This window comes from Myotis yumanensis, unplaced genomic scaffold (genome assembly GCF_028538775.1).
Source record: "Myotis yumanensis isolate MYYU_CA2020_CCGP unplaced genomic scaffold, mMyoYum1.0.hap1 SCAF_9, whole genome shotgun sequence".
In the NCBI taxonomy this organism is placed as follows: Eukaryota; Metazoa; Chordata; class Mammalia; order Chiroptera; family Vespertilionidae; genus Myotis; species Myotis yumanensis.
This window is the reverse complement of record NW_027223760.1, coordinates 30,363,611-30,382,947: the sequence shown is the minus strand read 5'-3', so window position 1 is coordinate 30,382,947 and position 19,337 is coordinate 30,363,611. Positions and strand designations below refer to the sequence as shown.

The 19,337-nt window shown below is 41.8% G+C and overlaps 1 protein-coding gene across 2 annotated transcripts in view; it reads right to left on the bottom strand.

Annotated features, from left to right (window-relative positions):
- The window catches only part of LOC139016881 (aldo-keto reductase family 1 member D1-like), a 45,842-nt gene that overhangs the window by 11,837 nt on the left and 14,668 nt on the right, over positions 1-19,337 (bottom strand). Inside the window, exons 3-5 of one of the 2 annotated variants that reach the window (XM_070425056.1) lie at positions 14,654-14,770; positions 8,597-8,674; positions 4,202-4,324 (exon numbers count right to left, since the gene is read on the bottom strand). In XM_070425056.1, coding sequence (XP_070281157.1) covers positions 4,202-4,324; positions 8,597-8,674; positions 14,654-14,770 — 318 coding nt within the window. The remainder of the gene's footprint in view (positions 1-4,201; positions 4,325-8,596; positions 8,675-14,653; positions 14,771-19,337) is intronic. The other variant, XM_070425058.1, reaches the window with a different exon arrangement.

Below are 19,337 nucleotides of genomic sequence, written 5' to 3'. Positions count from 1 at the left end.
AATAAATCTGATACCATTACAAAGATCCCATTTACTTTTGAGATTTCCCAATAGCATGATGATTGCACCCACTTTCAATTCTTCGCTGCACATTAAAATCACCTGGGAATCTTTTTAAAATCCTGATTCCTGGGCCTCATCCTCCAGAAATTGTTTCTTTGTTATGGGGTGGGGCCACAACATCAGTAACAAAGAAACCGAATTAAAACTTTATTGTGGGGAGCCGCTACAGTGTTTTGGACAGGTTCAAGCCTTGGACGGAGGAGAGGGCACAGTCCTCGCATTGCCACGTGCAAGTTCCAGCTTGGAGGGCAGGGCCATCCCAGCACAATTATAGCCAACAGCTATAGTTGTAAGCTTTAATCTATGGTCCAAACACGTGGCCCCATGTGCCTGAGTGATGTAGGCTTGATAGAGTTCAGGTGCATGTAGTTGAGTAGGACTGAAACCCAGGAGAATGTTGTAAACAACTTGGTCACGCCCTTACTTTGCCTCATAGCTTCTGTTATAAAATAAAGGCATGGCTGTGGATGTTATCGCTGTCTCTCAGAGAAACAGTGTCCCACCGAGTCCCGGCTTTCATTCTCTTCTCTGTCTTTTCTAAGACTTTCAGCTGCCCCCACTCAGGTTCAGCCCTGGCCGTGCTGGTTCGGCACACTCCCAGGGAACCACGCTCCCAGGGCGGGTTCCTGCCTCAAACCCCGACCTTGCCCGAAACAGCTCCCGGGAAACAGCTCAGGGAGGGCACAGCCGTTGCCAGGACAACCCCTGCAGGACTGACTTCCTTCTCTTTGGTCGCCAGACCCTGGTCATAATGAACACCACCCATGGTTTTTATATAAGTAGATTTGTAAGAAACCTATTGTCATTTCAACATTTAAATGACAGAATATTGTTCTTGGGGGTGTAGGAAGGAGATGTGCTGGTGAGGGAAAAGGAGGAATATAGGGATGGATGGATGTCAGCTAGGAAGTCAAAGGTTGCTACTCTGTATACCTGAGAGCATATTGTATAGTGTTAGCTTAGGTGTCAGTTTGGAAGTGGTACTTGTAAAATAGCCACTCTTCCATTTTAGCTGTGGGCTATAGTCATGATATAGGTAATAATTCATTCTTTCTGTCATGGACTCATGCCAGACTTTTTAAGTTACTAAAAACACTAATTTCTCAGTGAGCCAAATCAGAGAAAAGGGGGCTTTGGAGACAGTTTCAGGGGGTTAGCCCAGGTTGAGCTGCCTCTGGCCATTGCTTCCCTGATTCCAGGTCTCCTGGCATTCCCTAGAGTTTAGGAGATGCATGCCTGAGAGGGAAGAAGAAGGGGAAGGGAAGGGTGCTGGCATGCTCTCAGGAGGGGGAGCATGTCATCACACTTAAATTTACATTTCTGTTATTACTAGCACAATTACACATTTTCATATGTTTAACAATCTTGCAAATTGTTTTTTGCAAATTTCTATTCATTACTTTTGCCCATTTTCCTGTTGATTCTTAGTATTCTATTTTTTCATTGATTTTTATCAGACTTTTAATTCACAAGGATATCAACCTCTTTTCTATTATATTTAAAAATACAATTATCTATATTTACTTGCTCCTTGCTTCTGATATTTTTCCATTTAACATTTTTATACTATTAAATTTAACATCTTCATTATATTTTTTCCATGGCTTACTTTTCTGTCCATAGCTTCAGAAAACTGAAATTCTTGTGTAGTATTTACAATGACTTTGTCTTTCTCTATAACTCTAAATCATAGGGACATTAATTTTGGAGTATGGTATGAGGCAAAGATCTGTATTGTTTCCACCTAACTAGGCATTTCCCCACACCATTTCTGTAATTACTAGCACAATTACACATTTTCATATGTTTACCAATCTTGCAAATTGTCTTTTGCAAATTTCTATTTATTACTTTTGCCCATTTTCCTGTTGAGCCTTAGTATTTAATTCATTTTTATTTAAGGTTATTACTGATCAATAATTTTTACTGCTATTTGTATTCTGTTTGCCTAGATTTCTCTCTCTATTTCTTCTTCTCATTTCAGCAGTCCCTTTAGCATTTCTTGCAATGCTGGTTGGTGGTGATAAACTCCTTTAGCTTTTTTAAATTTTTTTTTTTTTTATATCTGGGAAGCTCTTTATTTCACCATCTATTTTTGAATGATAGCCTTGCTGAATATAGTCATCTTGGTTTCAGATCCTTGCTTTTCATTACCTTGAGTACTTCATCCCAGTTCCTTGTTACTGGTTGAGTTTCTGATGATAAATCAGCTGACAGCCTATGGGAGTTCCTTTGTAGGTAAGAAATTGCTTTTCTCTTGCTGCCTTTAAGATTCTCTTTTTTTTTGTTTAATTTTTGACATTTTAATTATGATGTGTCTGGTGTTGGGCTCTTTAGGTTCTTCTTGCTTGGGACTTTCTCTGCCTCCTAATTGTGTGAATTTTTCCATCACCAGGTGAGGGAAATATTATGCTATTATTTGTTCAAACATGTTCTCTGTCTCTTGCTCACTTTCTTTCTCTTCCGGTACACTTATTATGCGAATATTTTTCCATTTCATGTTGTCCCACAGCTCAGCTGTCTTCTTGTTTTTCAATTGTTTTTTTCTTTTTGTTCTCTGTGTGATTTTTTTCTGTCCTGTCTTCTAATTCACTAACCTAATCCTCAGCTTCCCCTAATCTGCTGTGTATTCCTTCCAATGAGTTCTTTATTAGTACTAGGTCATTCTTTATTTCCAACTATTCTTTTTCCATAGTTACTATATCTTTCTCATGGTGTTGAGCATCTTTACCATCATTATTCTGAATTCTATATCAGAAAAATTTCTTGTCTCCATTTCATTTATCTCTTCTTCTGGAAAATTCTCTTGTTCTTTTATGTGGTGTTTGTTTTTTGTCTTCTCATTATTGCTACCTGTTTGGGTTTATGACTATGTATTAGGTAGATTTGATATGATTCCCAATCTCTAGTGAAGGACAGTGTCAAATGCTGTTTCTGACTAATTAGATCAGGGAAAGTCTCAAAGCCTCCAGAGACCCATCTCTGTCTGAGTCTGACTGGATTCAGTCTTGAGTAGTCCTCAGGCAATCATACACAGGTGTGGTGAGAGGTTTACCAACTGGGCAATTGGAGCGATTGCTTCTTCCTATAGATTATTATTCTCTGTCTCTTTTTTAAAAATGTATTTTTGTTGATTTCAGAGAGGAAGAGTTAGAGAGAGAGAGAAACATCAATGATGAGAGAGAATCATTGATCAGCTGCCTCCTGCATGCCCCCTACTGTGGACTGAGTCCAAAACCCAGGCATGTGCCCTTGACTGAAATCGAACCTGGGACCCTTCATTCCACAAGCTGACGCTCTATCCACTGCGCCAAACCAGCTAGCGTTAGGGTGTCTGCCTTCTGAGCTAATCCAGAGCCCCCAAATCTAGCTTCTGCTCACAGAGCCCCAGTCCACTCTGCTTTACCTCTACGAGAGCCCAACATGAGTGGCTGCACATTAAATTTTGTGCATTGGCCCTTTAAGAGGGTGCCTGCATTTCCAGCCATTTCTGGCTGGCAGACAGCAACTCTGCTGCTTTTCACAGCCAGATGTTATGTGGGCACCTTTTTTAGTTCTGGTGCTCCCTTCTGGGGGCCCAGCCTGGGGATTAAACCCCAGAGTTCTTAGTTGGAACCCCCCATAGCTGAGATATATCTCCAGAACTTCATGTGCTGTCTCTTAGAACCCGTCCATCCCTTTCACATCTCCACCCTTCTTACCAGCCTCTCTGAGGTCTCCATTTTCCATGCTTGGTTATCAGGGTTCTCTCCAGCTAGTGTTCAGTTTATTACTCAGGATGGCTTTTTTTGTATTTTAGTTGCAATTCCAGTTTGGTCCTGGAAGTGGGTCTGTATAGCATCCACTTACTCTGCTACCATTTTTAATCTCTTCTATTCCAACTGTCTTAATATTGGGCAGGTCTTGTTCCCATCATTATATTTCTTCAAAAATTTTTTTGGGTTACTTTGGTCTGGATTTAAACTTTCAAATCTTTATTTGTTATTTTTTAAGAGACATAAGTTGAGAGAAGTTAAAAACTTGTCCAGGGTCTTTTTGTAGAGTGAGCACAAAATTTTCTGACACCTAACCCATGGTCCTTTATGTTAAGTAACTCTTGAAATTCCTTGTCACATCCCACCCTCTTGTCAGACTGTACCTGGTTGCAGACTGGCTTATACTTGAGTCTTGGTTTGTTCAGTATTAGTTCCAGCTGTCTCCGGTTAAAATGGGATACACCAAGGGATTTCACCAAGCCAGCATCTTTGCAAGCTTCCAAAGCCTGTGTAGAGTAAATGCCATTGAATTTAGAAAGAAGCCTCAAAACAAGCAAGAATGAATGTTTAGAAGGTTAGTATAAATTCTTTAAAAGGGAAAGTCCCCGGGTATGTTAATAGTCATTCTGTGAAGAAAAAAATGTGGGGTGGACACAAGTAGGAATTGTTTGCGGTATATTGTATACCATATCTTTCTCCAGTAATATATATATATAATAATCTTATTTCTTTTTTGTTTGTTTGTTTATAATGATCTTATTTCTTTAAATTTGTTGAGGCTTTCTTTATGGTATGGTACCTAATCAATTTTAATAAGTGTCTTAGATGTGTAGAAAATGTATATTCTGCTGTTTTTTGATGCAGATCTCTCTTCTCTATCTCTGTCTCTCACTCTCTCTCATACATATATGAGCTTTTCATGGCTTCTCGAAAATTTATAGGAATATGTCAGTAATCTCCCACTATAATATTGAAGTTATCAATGTTTTCATGCATTCTATTTAAAAATTAAAAAAATAATTTTATTGATTTCAGAGGGAGGAAGAGGGAGAAAGAAAAACCAAAGATGAGAGAGAATCATTGATCATCTGCCTCCTGAAACCCTTATTCCCCCCACTGGAGTTCTAACTGGCAATCTGGGTATGGGCCCTGAGTGGAATCAAACCTTGACCTCTTGGTTCATGCTCAACCACAAAGCTTCGCCCGTTGGGCTCTACTTTAAAATGTTTTCATATAATTTTTGTTTTATATATTTGCAGATATTTTATTGGGTACCTATTTGAGCCTGTATGGCTCAGTAGTTGAGTATTGATCTATGAACCAGGAGATGACAGTTCGATTCCTAGTCAGTGCACGTTCCCAGATTGTGGCCTGGTCCCCTTTGGTGGCATGCAGGAGGGAGCTGATGGATGATTCTGTCTCATCATTGGTGTTTCTGTCTCTTCCTCTCCTTTCCTCTCTTTGAAATCATGAAAAAATAAATAAAAATAAACATGTCCTCAGGTGAGGATTAAAGAATAAAATAAAAAACTATGTTGTCAGATCCTATATAATAAAAGGCTAATATGCAAATTGTCCCCTCGGGAGTTTGACCGACCAGGAGTTGGACCCCTCGATATGTGTGCTGACCACAAGAGGGCAGTGTGGAAAGAAGGAAGGCTCAGCCGGCAGCCAGAAGGCTCTGATTCGCTTTGATCGCTGGCCAGGCATAGGGACCCTACCTGTGCATGAAGTTTGTGCACTGAGCCTCTAGTATTAATATAACTATACAACGTTTTCTAAGTATTAGACTGATAAGATCCCCCCCCATCCTTTAAATTTTAATATAAAATTAGGCCTAGCCTAATTTTTCACATGTCTTTATGTTTAGATGTGCCTAATTCTAATCTGTCAAACTTTGTGCCTTTTAGTAGGCGAATTTAGTTCATATTTATTGTAACTATAAATATATTTGCATTGTTTCTACCATCTTAATTTCCTACTTCAGTTTTTCCCACTTTCATGTTTCTTTTTAATACTTCCTTTTAAAAAGTTTATACTATATCTTTCCTTTAATAAAGATAAGAACTTATACGCTCACACATTCCTTGATTTACCTTCACTCCAACATCTATGATATTAAGAGTCTATGCAGAATTTCATTTCCTATTATTATAGGTATATTTTTCTCTCTTTATTTAATATTAAATAATTTTATAGATAATAAAAACTATATCATATTTGATTTGATTACTTTTAGTTTATACACTTCTTGAAGCATCTTTTAGAGTTTTGCTCCTCTTATTTAGTAATAGTTTTCAGTGTTGGTCTTTATGTGGCAAAACTTCTGAGCAATGTAGGGATCAGAAAATATTTTCATCATGCATCATTTTTGTCTTACAGTTTGGATATAAAGTTCAAGTTCAATGTTCTTTATTCTTTAATACTTTGAAAATACTATTCTATTATCTCTTTTGCTGCTGATAATGTAACAGAACTGATCAAAACAAAACTCATACCAATCCTATATAATAAAGAGGTAATATGTTCCCCTAACCGGTTTGGCTCAGTGGATAGAATGTCGGCCTGCGTACTAAAGGGTCCCAGTTTCGATTCCAGTCAGGGGCATGTACCTTGGTTGCAGTCACATCCCCAGTAGGCGGTGTGCATGAGGCAGCTTATCAGTGTTTCTCATCGATGTTACTAACTCTCTATCCCTCTCCCTTCCTCTCTGTAAAAAAATCAATAAAATATATTTTTTTAAAAAAGAGGTAATATACAAATTAACCCTCATGCCTTCACAAGATGGCTGCCTATGACCAGGCTGGCAGGGATTTAATGAGGGACGACCAAACGACTGAACAAGTAGGCTGCATGGGGTGACCAGGCCTGCAGGGGAGGCAGTTGGGGGTGACCAGCCCAGCAGGAGGATTAGGGAGGGATGACCAGATGACTGAACAGCAGGCTGTGTGGGGCGACCAGGCCAGCAGGGGGAGCAGTTGGTGGCAACCAAGCTGGTGGGGGGGCTGGGGGGGCAGCTAGGGGCGATCAGGGTGGCCTGCATAGGCAGTGAGGGTGATCAGGCCAGCAAGGGGGGGGGGGGGGGCAGTTACGGGTGACCAGGAAGGCAGGCAGGTGAGTGATGAGGAGCCAGCGGTCCAGGATTGTTAGACAGATGTCTACCTGCCAGTTTAAGCCCGATCCCCTAAACTGGCAGTTGGACTTTAGCCAAGGGGACACAGATTGGAGAGGGTGCAGGCTGGGCTGCAGTACACCCCCCACCCCATGCATGAATTTTGTGCACCAGGCGTCTAGTCTCATTATATACTAGTATGAATGACTCTTTTATTGCCTTTCCCTTTTCAGTTTTGTTAGTTTATGCTTCATGTATTTTTGGAGTTTTGTTATTAGGTGCATAGATGTTTAGGATTTATTACCTTTTTATTATAAAACAAAGTTCTTTATCCCTGGGAATAAAGAGGCTCTGGAATCTTTGTTGATATTAAAATAGCTACTCCAGCTTTCTTTTTATTACTGTTAGCATAGTATATTTTTTCCTGTCCTATAATTTTTTAAACCTTTGACTTTAAACATGTTTGTATAAACGTTTTTATTTAAAATGGGTTTCTTGTATATAACATATAGTGCGGTTTTGGTTTTTGTCCATTCTGACCTCTGCCTTTTAACTGCGTTGTTTTAAATATGTATATGTACTGTGATTATTGATATCACTGAGTTTAAATCTTTCATCTTGGTATTTGTTTTTTTATTTCCTCATCTATTCATATACCTTCTGTTTTTCTTTTCCTGCCTTCTCTTGGATTATCTTTTATTATTCCATTTTGTCCCCTTTACTGACTTGTTTGCTATACTCTGGAAGCATTAACATTTTCTTTATATTTGATATTCTTAAATTTCTCTATATTGTGTCTAGGTGTGGGTTTCCTTCTCTTCACTCTTTAGTAATCTATGCTCATTCAATATCTCTGTTTTTTTTTCCTTTAAATATTACCTCTTTACCTTTTTCTTTCTTTCTTGTTTTTCTATTATGTGAGTACTGAACATCTAAGTACTGTACATCTCTTAGCTTTTCTTTCATATTTAATTTTTTCTTGTCTTTTCGTACTTCATATTGGGAGATTTCCTCATTCTGATCTTTCAGTTTGATCCCTTTTTCTTTATATCCATTTCATATTTATCCCATCTATTGCATTGTGTTTTATTTTTCCTAATTATTACTTAATTCTTGTTTTTAAAAAATGTTTTCTTATTTCTCATTGCTAATATCTTTTCATATCTCTTTAATATATTAATTGGATAATTCAAAAGTCCTTGGTTCTCTGTTCTGTTTATGTTGGGATCTGTAATTGAGATATGTTGTTTCCTTTTGAAATAAATACCTTATTATTTTGAGCAATGAGCTTATTTTCTCCTGGGGATACTGGCTAACCTGTCAGGCAGACCCTTAGAGAGAAACACCATACTTCAAATTACTCAGCTCCAGGGACATCAGGAGTCAGTATATTGTCTCTTGGGTAGAGAGCCCCAAGCACCAGAAAACTAGTGGCTGCCTCTTCACCCCTCAAAACAACTCCACCCTTCAGGTCTTCAACTGTTACCTAGAGGGGACACCCATTAGAAAGCAATGCTGTACTCATTAGAGTATATTCCATGACTCCAGAATTTGGACTGGGAGGGTAAAGGCTGCATCTCTTCCTAAATCAAATAGGAATAATCAGATCACAATTCAAAAATATAGTCTTTTAAAATGAAAGAATACAAGGCCCACTTGAACTTACCTCCCAAGTAGCACACAGATTTGTCTGGGGAACTATCGAATTGCCATTCTCATCTTTATGAAAAATTTCATCTCCAGGCTGAGAAAGTAAAACAAAAACAAATGTAATTCATTTTATTTATATCTGGGAATTGAAATGATGGAATTTGAATTGTCTTTAGGCCAATATACCCTAGCTCTGGGAAAGCAATTCAAGTTTAATTATTTATATCCTATATAATAAAAGCCTAATATGCAAATTGTCCCCTTGACCGGGAGTTTGACCACTCGTTATGATGTGCCCTGACAACCAGGGAGTGGCATAGAAATGGTGGGTGTCGGTGACACAGTGGTAGCAGCTGGTGGCAGTGGAGACGCTACCAGCCCTAATGGGACCTGACGAGAGTGGGACCTAAGTGGGATGGTGGAGCAGGTATGTAGGCAGTGCCGGCAGCAGCGGCAAGGGACGGGGCTGCCACCTTGCTCCCAGGCATTGAGGAGCCGGGTGAGGGGGGGGGCAGCTATGACTGATTGTCACCCAGTGACCAGACAGTGACCAGTAGCGGTGGCAGGGGGTGGGGCCACCTGCCCGGCTCCCAGGCGCTGAGGGAGCAGGGCAGGTGGCCCAACCCCAATCAATTGCCCTGCAGGCAGGATGGTAGAGCAGGTGATGGGGCAGCACCAGGACAAGGCGGGATGCCAGGTGGGGCTGTGGGAGCTGCAAGGATGGGGTTGTGAGCTGGGGCTGTGAGGCAGGGGGCATGAGCTTGGGGCCCGATCCCCACAGGCCACACCGAGGGACCCCACCCGTGCACGAATTTGGGCACTGGGACTCTAGTGTTTATATAATTATATAATAAATTATATTTACATATATATTTACTACTTTTATGGGACTGTCCAAAAATTCTTTCATTTTTCCAAAATATGTGACACATTAATCTTATTATCCTATACGTACTGGCATTCACTTTCCCTTTATTTATCAACAGATTATTGTTCTTAAGCCATGAATTTTCTCCTAATGACAGAATTTCTCATCAAAAATAGTAGAGGTTGAGACTCAGTGTTTGACAGTCTAGCCTTACCAAAGTTGAGGAGAGCACGGCATGTTACTTCTCAGTTCTGGCGGACTTGCTCACTGGTTTTTTTCCTTTCATTTTGGGGATTTCCAGGAGTTCAGCATTTCTTTTTCCTACTTCACACCATAGCTAGTGTCAACTCCCCTTTTTTGGTTTTTGGGTGATCCTTTCCCAACTAAGGCTAGCTGGTGTGGAACGTTGTCTTTCAGATTTCTCTTTTTTTGGCTGTATGTAAACATGCGACTCATTTCTTATGGGCTTGAAAATGAAATAGAGAGAAATGAAAGATGATTCCTAGGCTCCTGCGGTGGATGGTGGTAATCATTTCCTGAGTTTGGGTTAGCAATCAAGAGTTTTTTATGAATATTTTGAGTTTGAAATGACCAAACGTTCAAGTGGCTATTCGAGAAGGCTGATGAACAGAGAAGTATCAGAAAGATGCTTAGAAAGACGCCATAGCTGTAGACAAAAGTTGGTAGCCCTTACATATAAAATAAAAATCAATCCTTCCAACTATATGAAGTCATTTATAGACACAGGGTGGCTCAGTAAGACAAGAATATTGAGAATAGAAGTACTATTCTGGGCATAACAACATTTGGAAGTTGGCAGAGAAGCTGCCAAAGAATCAAGAGAGGGTGGTATTAGAGAAGTCACAAGAAGAAAAAGTATATAGGAGATAATGGTCAACTTTGTTGAAAGATATCCTATATAATAAAATCCTAATAGGCAAATCAATGGAACAGCTGAAGGACTGGTTGCGATGATGTGCACTGACCAGCAAGGGGCAGATGCTCAATGCAGGAGCTTCCCCCTCATGGTCAGTGCGCTCTCACATGGCAGGAGCTCTGCTCAGCCATAAGCCAGGCTGATGGCTGCCAGTACAGCGGTGGTGGTGGGAGCCTCTCCTGCCTCCTCAGCAGCTCTAAGGGTGTCCGACTGCAGCTTAGGCCTGCTCCTGCTGGCAAGTGGACATCCCCTGAGGGCCGCCAGGCTGCCAGAGGGATGTCTGATTGCCATCTTAGGCCCAATCCCTCGGGGAGCGGGCCTGAGCCAGCAGGTGGTCATCCCGTGAGGGGTCCCAGACTGTGAGAGGGCACAGGCCTGGCTGAGGGACCTCCCTCTCCCCCAGAGTGCACAAATTTTTGTGCATCTGGCCTCTAGTTCTATATAATAAAATCCTAATAGGAAAATCAATGGAACAGCAGATGGACCGGTTGCTATGATGTGCATTGACCAGCAGGGGGCAGATACTCAATGCAGGAGCTGCCTCCTGTGGTCAGTGCACTCCCACAGGGGGAGCGCCACTCAGCCAGAAACCAGGCTCACGGCTGGCAAGTGCAGTGGCGGTGGTGGCCAGCAGACTGTCATCCCCCAAGGGGTCTTGAACTGCGAGAGGACACAGGCCGAGCTGAAGGACCCCCTAAGTCCATGGATTCATGCACTGGGCCTCTAGTCAAATAATATGAGGATATAGTGTCTATTTTGTATGGTTGGCAGCATTGAAGTCTTTTTAGGATAATAGGAATTTTTATTGAAAATCAAGCCATTGGACAAAATTCATTATATATATTTTTTTCTTCTGCATCTCACCTGACAAAACTTTCCCCTCGTGATAACTTAGCAAACACAATTTTGACTCTTTTTCCTCCTGTCTCACTTATTCCTCAATACCACATAATCATTCATGTTAATTACCCTTTCTGTCTCTGCTTCCCAAACTCATTGTACTTCTCAACACTATGGCCCACATTTCCACTCCAGCCTCTCTCCTTATTTCTTGCCTTTTGCATTTCCCAATTTTATTTCTGCTCAGAATGGTTTTATGCCTCTATCATATACTGTGTTAAATATTTTTTATGTACCCTTATTTTTATTAAGTCCTTATCATTTCTGAGCTCATGTTAGCTATTTCCATGATGTTCCTCTTAAGCTTCCATTGTGCCTACCTTACTCATCCCTCATCTGAATCATTCCATGGTCTCTCTCCCTCTACTCCTGCTCCTACTGTCAGACAGTATTAGAAGAATAATTCAACCCTCTAAAAATCCATGCTATTGATTCTCATTCCTGTCCATCGGTAACTTCATTTATCTTTTAAAAATGCCATTCCTCATTTAAAAAGCATGAGGGAGAAGGGGCTGTACAGTGTGGAAGCACAAATATGGGATTGGCATCAGGGGATCCAGGATCTGGTCTCAGTCTGATGGATTTTAAACCTGAGTTAGCTATTTCATTGCCTGGGGCCTCAACCTTTTCTTTTGTGAACTGAAGATATTCTGTATATTGAAATATATATTTCCACCTGAAGATTTTATAACATTTTATTAGCTATAAAATGTCAGGCACTGTGTCTGTAATTTCACATATATAACACTAATGACTCCTCACAATACTTGGCAAATGAGTTGGTATCATCTCCAATTTACCAATCATGAAATTGAAGGAAAGTTCAGGAATATCAAAGACAATATGCTAATACCCAATGAAGCTGACAGTCAGTCCCTCTTCTGTGTGACTCCAAAGTTCATACTCTTTCCACTGGACCATGTTTAGGTGATGTGTGAAAGGATCAGGTAATAACTTGACCAAGTCATCTGGCTCACATGTGACAGAGCTGGGATGCAAACAAGGTGCCCTGAATCTGTAGCCCATGCTTCATACCACCATGCTTGCTACGTGAGCTCTGATTAATGAGTGCAGTGGAAATCGGTTATTTTGCTTTCTACTATCCTTAACCTTCTTTTAGAGAGAAGCTCATTGCACATTGTGTGGGCTGACCCAGCTCCAATTCTTGGCCACAGATGTCAGACACCAATGCCCTTACACAAAGATTAGTCAGCAAAATTTATGTGACCCAAGCAAGGCTGATCTTTGTTTCTTTATGAGGTTTAATGTGTAGTTTCTCTTCCTCTGAATTCTTTTTTTCAAAAAAGTATTTTATTGATTTTTTTACAGAGAGGAAAGGGAGGGGAGATAGAGAGTTAGAAGCATCGATGAGAGAGAAACATGGATCAGCTGCTTCTTGCAGACCTCCTACTGGGGATGTGCCCGCAACCAAGGTACATGCCCTTGACTAGAATTGAACCTGGGACCCTTCAGTACGCAGATCAGCAATCTATCCACTGAACCACGCCAGCCGGGCTCTTCCTCTGAATTCTTAAGTTGTTTTGATAAGGAAGGATTGGCATATCAATGGGCATTTGCCCTCATATAGAAAGAGATTTTTGAGAAAGGGCCAGAGTGTAGATACATAGTTTGAACTTCTGGATCCAGTCCTTTGGAATTAGAAAAGCCTTGGAATTCTCAGTTCCCTCTTTTGCTAATGCCAATTTGAGTTGGGTTTCTGCCATTTATAACAAGAGTTCTGACTAAAACAAAGGTGTTGGGTATGGCAAGTAATGAACAGAGTGTGGAATTGGCCAGGTCAGTATGGGATTGTGGATAGTGAGGATTCTCCAGCTGAGAATTGGATATTCTTGCTATGCAATAGCATGGCATCTTGTTAAATTGTTGCCTTGTTGTGTCTTGAGACTCTGACAACGGGCATACTACGATTGGAGCTTTAGGGCACTTAGTAGGAAAACATTGGGTGTTAGAGTTTTTTGGCCATTTTTGCAGTCTTCACTCAGGTCCTGAAGAAATATAAATGTGTTTATTGCTACTTGGCTTGTAAGATGAATGGTAAGATCATATTTTGCTAATACAGGTACTTTCTGCTTCTAGATGCCTCCCCAAATGGCAGAAGTTCAGCTCTGAGCCTTCTAGAGTTAGAAAAGTCTGTGTCAGCCAAGACAGGAAGGTAAGAATCCTAGAGGGAAATAAAATTGGAATTTGGGAGAATCCTTGTCCATTTCTCTCTGAAGACAAGATCTCAGGCCAATGATGCCACACCCAACAAAGGAGCGCCATCCAATGAGATGGAGACTGGGTGCAAAGAATGCATGACTTGTGCCTCCCTGTTTTGTATTATTTCAAGTCAGAAGGGGCATTAAGCTAAGGACTGATCAGATGAGGAGGATAGGATATTTCTTTACTAAGATCCAGAAACCACAGGCTAAAGATTCGATACAGGAAGATTTCTAGTTTTAATTACTCTTTAATGGAGCTGACTGAATGTGAATTTACTGAAAGCCAAGCAAATTTTTAAGGGATATTGACTGTCCACGAAATCCCAAACTGGCCATTGAAAGTCTTTGCTTAACGAAGGCCATTGTGAAGCTTGCAAATTCGTATGAAGAATGCAAGAGGGGAATCTTTCCCAAAGTCCCTTTTGGATGTTACCATAGAGAAGAGTCATTAAGGAAAGAGCTTCCAGAGAACAGAACAGGGGCAGCCAGGTTGCTTGTGTGAAGGAAATCTGGGCACCTCAATGACCAGTTTCATTTTCAGTCTCTCCTTTCTTGGAGACATTTGAAAGCAGTAGGGATGTGTTGTTGGTGGTTAAATTAACACAGAGTACATAGATTGAGGAAGTTTAAGGAAGAAGTGCATTTGAACCAGAGGAATAGCTATCACCATGATCTTGTTGCTGACCCCCCAAAAACCTGACCATTCTTTGGGTTATTTCCCTTTTTGGGGGTGGAAGGTGAGTAAGTTTTCAGTTGTATATATTATTTTGCGTTTTGTCATGCAGAGATATTTTCAAGTCTATATGAGTGGGAAGAAGGGTGTGTCTGGATGCTGGAAAATTAAAATATGGAGCACCGTTAGGTGACTATGTGATGGATTGATGGAGAGAATTTAAACTACAGTTGTAAAGACATGATGTAATAAAAAGTGCATTGGGTTTAGAATCAAGAGCCATGGGATCCAAGCCTGAGTATGTTACACATAATCTTTCTGGGCATCTGTTAGGTTAGGTCAGTGCTGTCTGACCTACAGTAACAAAACGATAACATTCTGTGGTGCTAAGTAATGAACTAGCTTTGTGCACATGGCTGCTGGCTCATGGCTGCCAAAGAGCAGAGGCCAAACTTTTAGGTGTCTGCACTCACCTTAAAAGCCATGGGCGTTTCCATGATGTAAAGATCAACATAATCTAGCTGGAGGTCCTGGAGTGTCTTCTGCAGGCATGGGAGGACTCTCTCTGGCTCAAAATGTGTACCCCACAGCTGAAAGAATAAAAAGGATAATTAATGACATCCACTCTCTTTCAACGAAAAGGGTACTGCTCTTTATTCCTTACAATACATTCATTCATTTTACTGCATAAAAATGTTTATGCTGAAGTTTCATCTGAGTATAGGATAAGCTGATATAACTCTTGACACCCATAGTATAACTTTATCAGACTATAATATCAGAACCGCCTTAGCTGGTTTGGCTCAGTGGATAGAGTATCAGCCTGAGGACTGAAATATCCTGGGTTCGATTCCAGTCAAGGGCACATTATTCCAGTCCGGGTTGCAGGCTCGATCTCCAGTGGGGGGCGTGCAGCTGATCAATGATTCTCTCTCATTATTGATGTTTTATCTCTCCTTCTTCCATCTTCTCTGAAATTAATAAAAAAAATATTTTAAAAATGAATATAATACCAGAATATGTATCCATTTGTTCATTGCAGCATTATTTACAATAGCCCAGATATGGGAGTAACTCAAGTGCCCATCAGTAGGTCAGTGGATAAGGAAGTAGTGTATATATGCAATGGAACATGACTGAGCCATTAAGAAGAATGAAATATTGCCATCTGCTACAGCATGGGTGGACCTACAGGAAACTGTGCTGAGTGACATAAGACAAAATGAGAAAGGCAAATGTCATATGATTTCACTTATACCTGTAACCTAGAAAACAAAATAAATCAACAGGCAGCAACAGATAAAGACTCACAGATTCAGAGACCATTTGAATGGTTGCCAGATGGGAGGAGAGTTGGGGGGATCTGTGAAAAACATGATGGGATTAAGAAGTACAAATTGGATTTGTAGTAACAGGATAGTCATGTGGTTGTGAAGCATAGCATAGGGAATCTATACGAATAAAAGCCTATGTGGTTGTCACACCCTCACGCTGTCACACTGTAACATCCATCACCAGGAGACTGGGTGTGCAGCAGATGCGCGTGGGTGGGTGGGGACTTGACACTGTGTGCATGGCACTGAGGCAGGTCCCGTGGCTCCACGAGGTGATGCCAAGGGCGGGACCCCTGGCTCTGGCCTACCTCTTTGGGGAAATCCATTGAGGAGCTTTGGATGGGTGGGTGGGGCCTACCTCTTTGGGGAGATCGGTTGTGGGGATAATACACTGTGTGAGGGCACAGGCCAGGCTGGGGACCCCTCCACCCCCTGCCCCTCGAGTGCATGAATTTCATGCTCCGGGCCTCTAGTATAGTCAATAGTATTGTAATAACTATGTATGGTCTCATATGGGTACTAGATTTATCAGGGTGAGCACTTTGTAAGTTATATAAATGTCTTATCACTGGGTTGTACACCAGAAGCTAATATAATATTGTATATTAGCTGTAATTGAAAGATAAAAAATTATTTTTAAAATAAGAATAATGGACCTAAAGATTCAGAGACTTTAAGATTCACCTGAACCACAGAGGACCTAATTTGGAGACAAGCCTTCCTCTGTGCAGTGCTAATTTCCTAATTGACTCTCAGTACTTAAACTTTTCCTCACTGTGTAACTAGGGAGCATGTACCTGAATAGTTGTGCTGACCTGGCCCCTTTATTTTCATGTCACTCTGATAAAGGATGTGCTTCATTTGAGCAAGAAATATGATTGTGTGGACATCTTCACTGGATCCTTCACAATGTCACGGGCAGTGCAGAAGCTGGTGAAGTTTTAAATTATTGCAAAGATTTAGATTTACTGGTCTTTTGTTCTCATTTGGTTATACTCAGACTCCAGGGAAATTTTGTCAGTTCCTACTAAGAAGTTACTGGATGTCTATTTTAAACGATAATGTCACCAACACAGCAGGGTATGAGATCCCAGACTTATCCCACAACAAGGCCAACAATTAGACAGCTAACGATGAGTGAAATGGGGAGATGTTGGTCGAAGGGTATAAACTTCTAGTTATGAGATGAGTAAGTTCTGGGGAGCTAATATACAGCATGCTATTTCAGGTTAATAATACTCTATTGTATACTTTAAAGTTGCTAAGAAAATAGGTCTTAAATGTTTTCTCACCATAAGAAAAGGAATGGTAATGATGTGAAGAGATGCAGGTGTTAGCTAACAGTATGGTGCTAATCATTTTGCAATCTATAAGTGTTTCAAATGAACATGCTGCACACAAATTCACATAATGTTATATGTCAATTATATCTCAACTAGAGGCCCAGTGCACAAAATTCGTACACGGGTAAGATCCTTAGGTCTGGCCAATGATAAGGGCCGATCAGGGCCATCCGTCTGCCAGCCAGGGCCTTCCTTCCCTGGCTGCCAGCTGCCTGCCAGGGCCTCCTTTCCCCAGCTGCTGGCTGCTTTTTGGGTCCTTCCTTCATTCTGCATGACTCCCTGGTGTTCAGTGCATGTCATAGTGAGCGATCAAACTCCCAGTCTCCCAGTTGAACTCCCGAGGGGACAATTTCCACATTTGGTTTTTATATATATACTAGAGGCCTGAGGCACGAAATTCGTGCGGGTGGGGGGCCCCCAGCTTGGCCTGCACCTTCTTGAACTCTGGGACCTCTAGCTTCTAACCGCCTGCCTGCTCGAACCTTACCTCCTGCCTGAACATTCCTTACTGCTTGGTCTTAGTGCTGCTGTGGAGGCGGGAGAGGATCCTGCCACCACCACTGTGCTCACCAGCCGTGAGCCCAGCTTCTGGCTGAGCAGCACTCCCACTGTGGGAATGCACTGATCACCAGGGTGCAGGTCCTGCCTTGAGTGTCTGCCGCCTGGTGGTCACTGCACGTCATAGCGACTGGCCGTTTTGGTCGGTTCACCATAACGGTCACTGGGCTTTTATTATATAGATATCTAATCTAATAAAAGAGAAACATGCAAATTGACCGCATCTCTGCTCTGCCCCAAGCACGCCCACGAGCCAATCAGAGTGACTATATGGAAATTAACCCAACCAAGATGGTGGCCAGCAGCCAAAGAGCAGGAGCAAGCAGGAAGCTTGGTTGTCACGGTGATGGAGGAAGACAAGCTTCCCGCCTGCCCTGGCCAGCTGTGACGTCCGCTCAAGGCAACAAAGTTTCAATTATAGAAGATAAATAAATGCCAGATATCTGCTTCCAGCCAGCCTCCACTGGGAGCTTGTTTGACTGGGGGCTGTGGTCAGCCTGCAAACAGCCATCAGCCACTCACACAGACTGTCCAGGCGCCCCAGCAGGACCCCTCTCCCTGAAACGGGTGTGGCCAGCCTGAAAACGGCCCTCAGCTTCTCACCCAGGCTGGCCAGGCACTCCAGTAGGGACCGCCACCTTCAAGGGGGTGTGGCCAGTCTGAAAACGGCCCTCAGCCTCTCACCCCGGCTGGCCAGGCACCCTAACGGGACACCCACCCTGATCCGGTACATCCTTCTGAGTAAACCAGCAGGCCACCACCATGCACCAGGCCTCTATGCTATATAATAAAAGGGTAATATGCAAATTGACCCTAAAAGCAAAACGAATGGCAATGACTGGTCACTCTGACACACTGACCACCAGGGGGCAGATGCTTGGTGCAGGAGCTGCCCCCTGGTGGTCTGTGTGCTCCCATAGGGGGAGCTCTGCTCAGCCATAAGCCAGGCTGATGGCTGCCAGTACAGAGGTAGTGGAGGGAGCCTCTCCCGCTTCTCAGCAGTGCTAAGGATGTCTGACTGCAGCTTAGGCCTGCTCCTCGCTGGCAAGTTGACATCCCCCCAGAGCTCCCGGGCTGCCAGAGCAATATCTGACTGCCAGCTTAGGCCCAATCCCTGGGGACCGGGCCTAAGCCAGCAGGTTGTCATCACCTGAAGGGTCCCAGACTGCAAGAGGGCACAGGCCGGGCTGAGCAACCTTCCCTGAGTGCACAAATTTTTCTGCAGTGGGCCTCTAGTGTGTGTGTGTGTGTGTGTGTGTGTGTGTGTGTATATATATATATATATTTGGAAAAAGTTAATAAGATAAACTTAGATAGCTTAAGAAAAAAAAGAAAAATAAATTACTCATTCTTGAAAGAGTTAGGTAATGAAAGAATAAGGCTTGGATTATCAAGTAGGAGCATGTGTACTTTTAAAGTCTGTACACATAAGTTGCTGAGGGGTAGTAAGCATCTCAGGATAAATTAGTACATCTTGAAGAATCAAATTTGCTGAAAGATTTCAGTGGGAATAAAAGTTCTACCCTTTTTGCCACAAGTAAGGGCAAGTAAAATTAGTAAAATGTGATCTTGATCTTTTATTTATTATTAGCTGTACCCAGCCACGAGTTGCTGTGGCTCAGTCTGGTTAAATGGAAAGAAAGAAAAGAGAAAGCACACATTCCTAATATGTTTAATTTCACAATGCTTGTGGGCATACAATATTTTTTGTTGTTCCATTGTCTGTGCAGATATAGAGATTGCGTAAAATATTTAGTATAGCGTGTGTTGCTTTTATGTCCAACAGATGGCGCTGCTTTTCAAAAAGGCATGTTTTTACCTGTCACAGTTGTGACATTTATATAATAGGTATATAAAAACACGCGAGTATTCGAATGCAACATACTTTCAAAATTTCAAAGCAATCGGTGAAGAACTTTCAG